This window comes from Nannospalax galili, unplaced genomic scaffold (assembly GCF_000622305.1).
Source record: "Nannospalax galili isolate Female #2095 unplaced genomic scaffold, S.galili_v1.0 scaffold637, whole genome shotgun sequence".
Lineage (NCBI taxonomy): Eukaryota > Metazoa > Chordata > Mammalia > Rodentia > Spalacidae > Nannospalax > Nannospalax galili.
The window spans coordinates 709,556-723,211 of record NW_008340411.1 but is presented as its reverse complement, the minus strand read 5'-3'; the positions used below and the strand labels follow the sequence as shown (position 1 = coordinate 723,211).

General features: G+C 36.5%; 1 protein-coding gene across 2 annotated transcripts in view; it reads right to left on the bottom strand.

Moving 5' to 3' along the window:
* Bmpr2 (bone morphogenetic protein receptor type 2) overlaps positions 1-13,656 on the bottom strand; it is a 197,676-nt gene that overhangs the window by 82,010 nt on the left and 102,010 nt on the right. For both annotated transcript variants that reach the window (XM_017798761.2, XM_017798762.2), the window contains exons 2-3: positions 12,293-12,463; positions 11,047-11,217 (exon numbers count right to left, since the gene is read on the bottom strand). In XM_017798761.2, coding sequence (XP_017654250.1) covers positions 11,047-11,217; positions 12,293-12,463 — 342 coding nt within the window. The remainder of the gene's footprint in view (positions 1-11,046; positions 11,218-12,292; positions 12,464-13,656) is intronic.

The window sequence follows — 13,656 nt, the reverse complement described above, 5'->3', positions numbered from 1 at the left end:
CCCCCCTGTGGCTTATTTGAGATGAGCTCTGATAATAATTTCCTTTGTTGTGGCAAAAGCTAATGTGATATATCTCTCTCTCTCTCTCTCTCTCTCTCTCCACACACACACACACACACACACACACACACATATATATATTATATATATAGTTTAACATTTTAGGTTCACAGCAAAATTGAATGGAGTAATATTTTGTTACTCTACATACCTGTAATTAACCATGAAAAGACTCTAATTTGCTTCTTGGGGGCAATGGCATAGCAAGCATGGGAATATGAACTTAGCACCTACATTAAAAAGCTGGGCATGGTGGTGCGAACCTGTAATCCCAGCACTGGAAGGTAGGGACAGGAGGACCCAGGGGTTCACCACTCAGTGAGCTTCAAGTTCAGTAAGAGACTCGGTCACAAAAAATGAGGAGAGACAGAGAAAGGACACCTAATGCCAACTCTGGCCTCCACAAGCACAAGCACTGATGCCAACATAGGAAGGGAAGGAGGGAGAGGGGGAGGGAGGGAGGAATGGAGGTGAGAGAGGGAAGAAGAAAGGAAGGAAGGAACCACAAGTATTGATTTTGGGGCTACAAATATATTTTTGCAAGTACGAGGAGAAACACAGAATCCAGGAGTAATGAGAATTAAACATATTTTACTAATTTCTAAAAACTTTTAAAAATATACACTTGGGGGGCTGGAGAGATGGCTCAGTGGTTAAGAGCACTGTCTGCTCTTGCAGAAGACCAGGGTTAAGAGTCCCAGAACCCACATGGCGGCTATGAACTATCCTTAACTCCAGTTCCAGGGGAATCCGAAGCCCTCTTCTGACCTCTGTGGCATTGCACGACATGGGTGTGCTCACATATATGCAGGCAATACACTCATACACATAAAATAAAAATAATAAAATATTTTTTCTAAAAAAGTAAGCGGGGTGCCTTTAATCCCAGCACTAGGGAGGTAGAGGCAGGGAGATCTCTGTGAGTTCAAGGCCAGCCTGGTCTACATAGTAAGTTCCACGACAAGCTAGGGCTACAGGGAGACCCTGTCTCAAAAAAACCAAAAAAAAGTATACACTTGGAGCCAGGTGTGGTGATGCATGCCTTCAGTCCCAGCACTTGGGAGGCACAGGTAGGCAGATCTCTTTGAGTTCAAGACAAGCCTGATCTATAAAGTGAGTTCCAGGCCAGCTGGGGCTACAGGGAGACCCTGTCTCTAAAAGATCAAAAAGAAAAAAGAAAAAAAAAAAGTATACACAGGAAAAACAAAGTAAAATATTTACTATTTCAAGAACAAACAACTTGGGGGCTAGAGAGGTGGCTCAGCTATTAAGAGTACTAGCTGCTCTTATAGAAGATCTAGGTTCAGTTTCCAGCACCCACTTGGCAGCTAACAACCATCCAAAACTCCAGTTCCAGGGAATATGACACCTTCTTCTGGCCTCTGTGGGCATTGTACACACGGATACAATTACATAGATGCAGGCAAATCACTCATACAAATAAAAATGAATCATTTTTTTTAATGAATCAAGTTTTTTTTTTTAAAAAAAAGAACAACTTGGGACTGGGAAATGGCTCAGCAGTCAAGAACACTTACCACTTCGAGGACCTGAGTTTGGTTCCCACCACGTACATGGAGTGGGGGGGGATGGCCCCTCTTGCAAGTGTCTGTAACTCCAACTCCGGGGGACCCAATGACCTCTTCTGGCCTCAACTGTCATGTGCATGCACATGGCACTCACTTAGGCACACATAAACATGCACATAAATAAAAATAAGTCTTAAAAGAATAAACTTTTTTTCTGGATATGAAAGATACAAGAAAAAATATCTTTCCTTTTCTTCAACTGTATTAGGGCACAGGAAAATGAGTACATTTCAGAAGAAACATTTTAATAATCCTTCCTTCACATCACAAACTTCAGAATATAATCTCCCAAGTATACAATTAAAAATTAGGAGAAAAGTACCCTTTCTGGCCAAAGAAAAATGAAATGAGGGAGGATATAATATAGTCATTTCCAAAAATGACTTAAAAGATAGTCTCTCCTGGAAAAATCCATAATCCAGGTTGGCCTCCAATTTGTGATCCTTCTGCCTCACTCAGCCTCCTGAGTGCTGGGATTACAGTGATGTACCCTCACAGTGGACTAGAATCTTGCTATTACTGCATTAAAGATTTAGTATTTGGGGGCCTGGAGAGATGGCTCAATGGTTAAAAGCATTTGTTATGTAACCACAAAGAACTGAGTTCAGATCACAACATCCATTTAAAAAACTGAGTGATCTGGTGTAGTTGTAACCCAGGAACTGTGAGCAGATGGAGAGAGAAGATTGCTGGGGCTTGCTGGCTGCCAGCCTAGCAGAAAAATGGGAGCCCCAGGGGTCACAGAGAACCCTGTCTCAAAGGAAGAAGGCACAGAGTGGTAGAAGAGGCCACCAGATGCTTTCCTCTGGCTTATGCACACATGTATACATGTGTGCATACATCCCCGACGGGGGGTGGGGCTGGGGAGAAAAGCAGGCTCTTGCTGCATGTAGTGGCCTTTAATCTCAGCACTCAGAAGGCAGAGACAGGTGGATCTCTGAGTTCCGGGCCAGTCAGGGCTACACAGTGACACCCTGTCTTTTTTTTTTTTTTTCTCCTTCTTTTAAAAAACAGTTTACTAATTTAAAAGGAATCAATTATTTTCCTAAAAGATACACACTTTTCTGTATTTTTTGGTTATTCTTTCTACTTTTAGTAAGTATAAACTATATTTTGCTTCAGGTTGTGAATAAGTAAGTACTTTGAGTTATTCTCATTTCCCATTTTCTATTTATTTAATGTCCTCAGAGAAATACTTAAAACTGGAACATTATAAATTCACAATAGCTCAGAACCTACCTGTGGCCCTAAGCCAGTATCAGCTTCTCTGACTGTAGACTTTCTTTTCTAGCTTGATATGAGATGAAGATACTTGTTGCCAGACAGTAGAAATTAGAATTTCTAATCTTAACAGCACAGAATAAATTAAAATGTTATTTCTTAAACTTGGGTTTAGATGCAATTCAGTCTTTGTTTCTCATCAGCTTGGCTACCATATCAAAGTAATGAATAATTTAAATAAAAGAAAACAAAAGCATCTACATTCATATCCTGACTTTCACCCAAGAACAACCAAGGCTCAAGAGAATGAATTGGGTTTATTTAATTAAACATATAAGCAAAATTTTGTGCCTGCTTTTCTACTGACTTAATTATCTTGTTTATTTCATAGTTAAGAAGGTTAATTATAGCAATCACAGATATCTTATCATGAAAATGTTCTAATAATAAGTTTCAAAAAATATAATTATATACTTCTTTCAAACTCTGCAAGTTTATAAACACATGAGAATTTCTTCTATAACAAAAGAATCTGATTTCTGATTTTCTTTTAAACAGAATTAAGTGCTACAAAGACTCATGATCAGAAAATACCTCAAAATGATCTATTTTATCGTTTTACAGTGTCAAAATACCTGGCTTTAGAAGCTACATGGACCTATATTAATGAATATTTTCTTTCTCTTATCTCACCTTGGTACTAGTTTGTCTTTATTACCTCTCAAAGATTTGCTAATCACTGATTTTCTTTTAAACAGAATTAAGTGCTACAAAGACTCATGATCAGAAAATACCTCAAAATGATCTATTTTATCGTTTTACAGTGTCAAAATACCTGGCTTTAGAAGCTACATGGACCTATATTAATGAATATTTTCTTTCTCTTATCTCACCTTGGTACTAGTTTGTCTTTATTACCTCTCAAAGATTTGCTAATCATTTTGTCTTTTAACACAGAGAAAGCCAGTATTTTGGCAAGCAACAATATCTAGCTAGTCACTCTACAAAGTTTTATCTTATTTAGTTATTTACTTACTTGTTTTTTGTCTATTTTATTTTTTTAGTCTTTTTGAGACAGGGTCTCCCTGTTGCCCCAGTTGTCCCAGAACTCACTATGTAGATCAGGCTGGCCTTGAACTCACAGAGATCCACCGGCCTCTGTCTCCCAAGTGCTGGAAATAAAGGCATGTGCCCCCATGCCTGGCTCTTGTTTATTTTTAAATAAACTAAGTTAACTTTTATTTGTGATACTAGTTTTTCATTTACAGCAACAATATACATTTAAACTACATGACTTTTAATTAAATGGTTTTTTAAAATATTTTATTTTAAAAATATTTTATGGGGCTAGAGAGATGGCTCAGCGGTTAAGAACACTGACTGCTCTTGCAGAAGACCCGGATTCAAATCACAGCACCCACGTGGCAGCTAACAGCTGTCTGTAACTCCAGTTCTAGGGGATCTGACAGCCTCTTCTGTCCTCCGCGGGCATTGCACCACATGGGTGCACTTACCTATATGCACGCAATACACGCATACACATAAAATAAAATAAATAAAATTTTTTTTTAAGTCTGAAGTTTAAGCCAGGCATGATGCAGCACACCTTTAATCCCAGCACTCGGGAGGCAGAGGCAGATGGATCTCTATGAGTTCAAGGCCAGCCTGGTCTACACAGTGAGTTCCAGACCAGCTGTGGTTACAGGGCGACCACCTTGTCTCAAAAAGACAAAAAAAATTTGAAGTTTAATGCAAGTATTCTATGAATAAGACCCCATTAAACAGTTATTTACAACTAATTTCTATAAATAAAACCCAAATATAGTTATCTATAACTAATGTCTTTAAAAGTTTGTTAATATTTTATGTATTATTTTTATTTTATGTGTATGAGTGTATGTATTGCCTGCATGTATGTAAGTGCACCTGTGTCAAGCAATGCCTGCAGAGGTCAGAAGAGGGCGTTGGGACCCCTGGAACTGCAGTTACAGACAGCTGTTAGTTGCCATGTAGGTGCTAGGATTCAAACCCAGGTCCTCTGCAAGAGTAGCCAGTGCTCTTAAACACTGAGCCAATTCTCCAGCCCCCAAAACTAATGTCTTAAGACCAAAAAGAAATCAAACTAATAGCAGGATATGTTAATGAGTGAAGAAAGGACAATGTCTAAAAAAGTGAAGAGACTCATAGTGGGACACTAGGCACAAGAGAAATGGGGTGTTCTTAGAAAATAGGATTTCAAGGAAAGAAAAGAACTTGAGCTTTCTTAATTACGCAGTTTTATCTAGAGACGTTTGCATAATATTATATATCAAATAGGTACAAAACTACTTCATAACAAACTTATATAACTTTCAGAATCACCCATAGTAATGATAGTCTGATTCATTGTTGATGTTTAACTATTGGGAACTTTCAAGTCAAACACTCTTCTCTTCCTTTAAAGGACCAAGTTGGTAAAAAAAAAAAAAAATCCAGAAAGATCCCTGTTTTGGAGGTTTGGCAGGCTGACCAAGGTGCACACTGGATATAACTGGTGTCTGCATTTACTCTTAGGTTCCAGAGCTTAGAGCTTTGCTGCTGCACAAGTCTGCTTCCATCATTTTTTTTTAGCTAGAATATGTTCTCTGACAAACATCAGTAATCATGGTATTAGAACTACAAATTGGGGTTGGGGAGATGGCTCAGAGGTTAAGAACACTGATTGTTCTTACAGATCTGGGTTTGAATCCCAGAACCCACATGGCAACTAATAACTGTCCGTAACTCCAGTTCCAGGGGATCCGACAGCCTCTTCTGTCCTCCGTGGGCATTGCATGACATGGGTGCACTTATCTACATGCAGACAATACACGCATACACATAAAATAAAAATAATAAGTAAATTATTAAAAAAAGAACTACAAATTAAAACATGTTAAGAGCAAATTTAATTAAGCAAATTTAGATATTTGGTAGTAGTTTCAGGTGACCAAAAATATTTTTGTCTTATTATCTGCATTTTAATATTCTTCATAGAGGTGAGATGTTTGTGGATAATTTATTTCTCAGTAATAAAGTACTTATAAACCCTAATGACTTTCATATAACCAACCGGCTGTTAATTTAAATAAATTTCATGAGTTCATTAAAAAAAACTAGTTTGTGTTTTAAAAAATATTTTATTTATTATTCTTATTTTATGTGCATGACTATAATGCATGCATGTAGGTAGGTGCACCCATGTTGTGCAATGCTCTCAGCAGTCAGGAGGGGGTGTTGAACCCCATGGAACTGGAGTTAATAAATTGTTGTCAGTCATCATGTGGGTGCTAGGAATCAAACCTAGGTCCTCTGCAAGAGCAGTCAGTTCTCTTAACCGCTGAGTCATCTCTCCAGCACCCTCTTTGTGTTTTTTAAGGCTCCTATGTAATGAAAGCAATTAGATATGTTATCTATCTCCTTAAAGACAACTTTGAAGCAGACTAGCCAGAAAATAAAAAAATCTTTGAAAAACACTGTGAGGTACAAAAACCCAAGATAGTAGTCATAAACCCTTACATCTCATCCCTTAGTCAGTTTTATCTTAGAAAGTTATCTGATGATGCTTTCCTGGTTGAACACATATTTTAGGCCTCTAATTGTAAACTTAGACCTAAACTACTAGGAGTTACAGCAAAATAATTAGCCTAGATTTCTAAGTATCAGAAATTCTTTCATTTTTAATGCTGGTAATTAATCTCCATGGAATAATACAGTAAGTAAACTACACTTCAGCTGCTAATACTGAGAAATGGATTTTTTCTCTTTTTTTCATTTCGTTTTGTGAACACAGATAAAGTCCTTATGAATCAGAAGTAACTGGTGATCTATAATATGAATAACACTTATGTTCTGAATAGAACATAACAATGCTCATGTGTCTCTTTTTAACATTAATAGTTAAGTGCTGGCATTCAATTAATTTAACACACACTGCATTTATGTCTAACAAAAGCACCAGCAGACTTCTAATTATGTTATATCTTTTAATAACAGCCTAAAAAACAGGTGAAATGGAGAACGTACAGATATTTTATTGATAAATGCCTATCTCACTGCTTCTAAATAATCTTTGTAATAGTTTTATAATCATTCACAAAATCTATAACTGTTAAAAAGTAAAAGTTAGCCGGGTGTGGTGGCGCACGCCTTTAATCCCTGCACTTGGAAGGCAGAGGTAGGCAGATCTTTGTGAGTTCGAGGCCAGCCTGGTCTACATAGTGAGTTCCAGGACAGCTGGGGCTACAAGGAGACCCTCTCTCAAAAAAAGACAAAAAAAAAAAAGTAAAAGTTAAAGGTAAGAAAAATAATCTTTCTCTAAAGTTCTAAGTTTACATGAAAGTACTCCTTGAATGACTGACTCGGTGGCTCAGCATGATTACAGACTCTTGTTCATGGTCATGCCATTGGTCTGTCACATTTTCCTAAAGAGCTCGCATTACATTATTATTTGAAGTCCATTGGTCTTATATGCTTTAGTTTCTATTACTAACATACACTTCTAGTGTCAACTGAGGTAAAAAGGGTCGGATTTTTTTTCTGGAGAGCTGTTATCTTCTTATGCTCAGTCATAGTCTTTCACTGTTGCTGGGTCTGACCCTACTCAACATACACATACAAAGGTAAGGCAAGCAAACATGTTCTATAACTACATACTAGATAAGAGACATGTAATTCCACTAGGCAACAAATGGTTTCATGTCAAGAAATAAGACGTTCAGTAGAAAATAATCTAAAAAGAAATTATTAGAATTAACAAAGACAACACCTAAGTACACTCTGCTATTACCTAGAATGTAACCTCACTTTGTAGTCATTAAAGTCATAACCATTTTTTCTATAAGTATTAAAAGATGCTACAAGCATATTTTTCAAGGAAGTTTGTTTGGATATGTGATCATATAATGGTATTTGTTAAGGAAAAGTTTTCTAGGTTCTAGTATTAAACATTAAAGCAAAATGCTTAAAATATTTTGATGTTTCATTTTTGAGATGGGGAACTAAATGTAGTGTTTAGGACTTAAATCACAATGGATATAAAATGAGGGATTAATATTTTTCTTTTACCTGTACTTGCTATCTCATACGCTACTTGCTGCTTTTGTCCTCTTAATTGAAAGCAATAAGCAGCTTTCAATAAATACCTCTACGTTACATAAATCTTTTAAACTACTTTCTCTCAGATTAAAAACAAAATTCCTTTCAAATGTTTGATACTATCTCAGAATTTACACATTAATCCATACTCTTTTGTTTATTCATTTATTTGATATTTATTGCACATTCATTATGTGCCCAACACTACACTGGTCAATGTAGAGACAAAAGGGCTTTTTTTAAAAAGTAACAAGTTCAACATAGTGGTGCATCACATCTGCAATCCCATGATTTAGGAGGTGAAAACAGAAATATCACTGGGAGTGATGGCGCACGCCTTTAGTCCCAGCACTCAGGAAGCAGAGGCAGGTGGATCTCCGTCAGATCAAAACCAGTCTGGTCTATAAGCCATTTCCAGGCCAGCTGGGGCTACAAGTTTGAAAAAAACAAAAACAAACAAAAACCTAGAAGCTTGGGATTGAAGCCAGCCTGGGCTAACATAGCACTACAAAGAAAGAAAAAGAAAAAGAGATGTAAGTACAAAAGTGAAAAATAGTTTCTTTAAAGTGTTTTAAATTTTAGTATAGTGTCAGTAAAATGAAATTATTTTATACCTAGATTTTTTGTTTGCCACAATAAGTATCTTCCAGATTACCTATTTTTCATCATATTACTGAATGGCTTATTTGTTTACTCATTTACTTAATTATTATTACTTTTTTAGACAGAGTCACATGTAGCCCACAGTGGCTATGAACTTGCTATATAGATGAGGTAGCCTTGAACTTCTAATTCTGCCTTCACTTCCTCAAGTGCTAGGATTAGAGGCAGGCACCACCACACTCAATTTCGTGGCTGTTAGATTTAATAGTCAAATAATATTTCAGAACAATTAGACACTTGCATTGCCTATTCTTTTGTTTTTAGATGTTTAGGCTATTTCCAGTTTTATTACAATGAACATCTTATATATGTAGCTTTGTATAACAGTATAATTCCTACAATTAGAATTCTGTACACAATACTAATATTAAAATTCCCCATATAGTGCCAAATTGTTTTTCAAATATTGGAACAGGTCACATTTCTATCATGGTGTTTGAGAGTACATATCCCATCATTTATTTGTGGTAGGATTATTCAAATAAAACTTTACTGGGACCATTTTGAAAGATAAGTTTCAGGGTTTTTTTTTTTTTAGTGAGGTTCATACATTCTTTGTTCTTATATTCACTGTCCATTTGTAAGGATCATTCATTAAATTAAACAACTTTTAGATTATATATATATTTATAGGGTATAGAGTAATGCTTATGCTTTGTGTAATGTTTAAATTAGGGTGAAGTATATATATTTTCTTGTGGTTATTTCTGAATAATAAAAACCTTGAGAAAAGTAATTTAAAGTAATCTGAAATCTGGTGATTTCACCTCTTGCTTGTTTCTGTTGGTATTCCTGCGGTGGCCGGAGCTGTTTTATTTGTAGTGTAATTTAATACGCATGTTAAGATTTTCATTTATTACATAGTCTTTGAACTTGGCTTTCACAGTGAAACAGTATCTTTCAGTAAAAGTTTGTTTTTATCTTAGGATATGAAAATTATACTCTAATTAAAAGTGGCAAAATGCTCATTACTTAATCTTCCAAAAACAATGTCAACTGAAACATTGGCTTTTATACCTCATATATCATTTTTGTGATGGTTCGTAAACCCTTGGTTTTGCATGGTATTTTGTATTAGTGTTATTGACATCTATAAATTCTCAGTACCTCTTTGTATGTATACACACATGCACACAGTGGGTTTTTCATTTAAACTTCTGATGGTAGGTTATAAGCCATGACTTTTCATTTCTAAATACTTAAAGAGCATTTCCTGAAAATACAGACATAAAGCTGGGGATGATGGTGCACGCCTTTACTCCAAGTATCAGGAGGGAGAGGCAGGAGAATCTCATTCAATTCCGTATCTTTCTGCCCCATTCCTTATAATTCCATGTAAGAAACCAATTCCATTATTTTCTGATATCTTTCTCTTTTCCTGTTGTAAACTTAAGCCAATGATAAATAAGCTTTCTTTATTTCCCTTTCTGTCTTAGACAAAAGATAGTATACTGTATAGCTGGGCGTGTTGGACATCTAACACTATCTCTGGCACTCACTTCATTTCTGTTCACAGAGCTCTTTTCTCCCAATGGTTATATATAGTTAGTACCCTATCACATATATGTACCATAATGTATTTATGCTAATTGCTTACTGTAGAACATTTAGATACTTTCAAATGTTATGTGCAAATAGTATCACAATGGATAATTAAGTTTATTATTTTCCTACTACTGAAGATATATCTTCCAGACAAACTCCTAGAAATTGAAATGCTGGATAGAAGAGCAAGCACTTTTTTTTTTTTTGAGACAGGGTCTTCCTACATAGCCTTGGCTGGTCTAGAACTCTCTATGTAGACCAAGCTAACCACAAACTCACAGAGATCCACCTGCCTCTGCCTCCCAAGTGCTGGGATTAAAGGTGTGTACCACCATGATGTTAACTGTTTTTTTAAGATAGGATTTCTCTATACTGTCCATTTGAACACAAAGCCTGAAGTGATCCTCCTTCCTCAGCCACTGGAATAATCAGGACTACAGGCACATGCCACTAAACCTACCAAATTCCCTTCCAGAAAAGGGCTTTGTTTGTTTCTTGCTATGTAGCCCAGACTGGCCTAGAACTTACTATATAGCTCAGACTGGCCTAGAACTTACTATGTAGCTCAGACTGGCTTTGAAATGCCAATCCTACTGCCTCAGCCTTTTGAATACTAGCTTACAGGCATTACTACCATGCCAGAGAAAAAAATATCATACTATATTTTGATTCAAATTTAGTAATATACTGATGACTTGCCAGGCTGGTAAATCTCTTTTGGCTTTCAAGTACTGGTTAATATAATCCTACAATGTTGGAGTTCTCATTCCTATTAAACTGGAATTTTTACCTGTTTTATATTTTCACAATCTCTAGAGCAAGGAATTATAAAGAAGTTACTGTAACTACTTACTGAGTGGTGTTGTATCAGGAGGTGGAAAATTCTCAGTAAAGTTGACATTACATAAATCTGTGCTACAGCAGCAAAAACGGTATGTTCCATTCTGAATCGAGGGTGGGGTGGTGGTTACTACACATTCTTCATAGTGGCACTCTTGGGGATCCCCAATGTGAGACCAACATCCTACAAACCAGTATTAAACAAATTAGGAGATAGTAAGGAAAATATCAAAATATGAAATAAGTGCAATAAATATGGAAGTTATATGTACATTATAAGACAACCTAAAGAAAAATGGCAAAGGATATAACAAACATTCATGGGGGAAAAGCCACCAAAAACATGTTTAACTATAGCATTATTAGAATTTAAAGCAACAGTAAACCCAATTAAACTATTCTGGATTTAAGTAAGTTGTTCCAGATTTAAGAAATAGTATGTAAACATAACAAAGATTCAGTGACAGACTTGCATACATTGCTGGAATAAATGTATGATGGCAATTTTGGAGAGATGCGTGAGAATTTTAATGCAGAGCCTTTAGAACAATCATATTTTATAATCTAATAATTCTACATCAAGGAATCTATTTCAAGGAAACATCAGACACAAACAACAATGTATGTTCAAAGTTTTTCATTGCAGGATTCAGTATTCAATGAAAATCTGAAAACAGTATAATGTCCACACTGTGCAAATAAATGTGATATATGTATATACTGAAATTCTGTACTGAGGCTAAAAGTGCTTTCAGGGAATACGTCAAGATATGGGAAAAAGGAGTATGAAATTACTTATACAATATCATCCTAATTTTCTAAGAAAATTGGTACACATGTAAACATAAAGGTACAGGGAAAAATACATCTAAAGGGAACAGACCAATAGAAAAATAGTATTTTTAAAGAGGACTGAGTTGTAAGCTTTGGCTTTTTCTGAAGTTTTCTGTATCAAATTTCATTCATGTATATATTAACTCATAATGAAAAAGATATTATTAAAATACATTAAAAGTAAATATTCCTTTACAAATCTGGAGCTTAGGGTAAATAAATATCTATATAGGGATATATACATATTTTATATTTTTTATTTACTGTTCTTCTGGTGAGAATTTTAATCTATATGTCTTTTCTAGATAAACTCCAACTGCACAAAAAACAATGCTGAGGACACAGATCAGCAGTAGCACAAATGAGAAACATCCAAAAGAAAAAGAAAAACAAAGCAACTTAAGTAAAAAAAAAGGATTACTTGCCTTGTTTTACAAGATTTATGTCCCCTTTTGATTTCTCCCACAATCCATAGCATGTGCTCCCTTTTGAGCATAATATTGTCCCATTCTCATGAGAGATTCGGCTCTCGCCTATCCCAAGGTCTTGTTGATATGGATCTTTAAATGCACACAACCGTTCTTGATTCTGGGAAGCTAAAAAAAACGGGAAATAACACAATGATAAATTGATATTAAGATAATCTTTATACAACATTATTACGTAAAACCTTAATCTGACTGACATTATAAATTTCCCTACTGAGCTACCCACAGGCCTCTCTCAGGGGTAAGTTCATCGTGCCCTCTGAGCCTTTACTCCCCCAGCCTCCCATCTCCACCGTTCTCTCCTCCGAGTTTGGGCCCTGCCCCAATTCCTTGTCTTGGGGTCCCAGACACCTGGGGAACCAATACTGCTTCCTGATCCTTTTCATCCAGACCAAGATAGTGCCTTCTCTGGGTCCCAGGAGCACTGCTTCTGGGCCTTGCCCCACCCTCACCACCCTCTGCTTCCCTGGGCCTGCACCACCCTCCAGCCTCTTTCTGTGACATGGGGGCTGACCTTTCCTCTTCCTGATCCTTTGCATCCAGACCAACCCAGCAACTCAGTGCAGTCCCCAGGAGTCCTTGGGGCCTCTTATCGCCCCATCTGCCTTTGCATCTCTGGGTGGGAAGGCCACCAGCTGCCCTAGACCAGCATCTTTCCTGGGCCAGGCTCCCAGGCCAGTCCAACACCCAAATGAGGCCAAAATCGTTCCTGGAGGGATCCAGACCTTAGGAGAAAGCCTGAGAGCATCTGACCCTCATCTGACTTGGGCCTCTGTGGGAACTCCTGAAGATAAAAGCAATCTGGCCACTCCAGTATAAAATCAAAAGAGAGAACCAGAAGCTTAGAGGAACCAGCTTTTCATGCCCAAAAAGTAAACCACAGACACATAAAGTTCACAAAAAGAAGCAGAACTAAACTTGAAGGCCTAAAAACAAGCCTTAATGTAAACAAAACAATTGAAATAATTCCATTCATTCTATGAGATCACAATGCAAGAACTCAAAATCAACACCACAAGAAGCCCTAGTAACCACATGAACTCATGCAGATAAAATAACACACTCCTAAATGATGAATGGGTCAAAGGAGAAAAAAGAATTCATGGAACTAAATGAAAAGGACAATACAACATAACACAACATCTGGGACACTAAAAGAAATCAAAGAACTGAAGGAAGATGGGGATAAACTTCTGAATGAATTCAGTAAAGAGTTTGAAATATTGAAGAATACTTAGGCTGAAATGAAGAAGAAAGGTAAATACTCAGTAAGCCAATTAGAAATGACAAGAGAAAGCCTA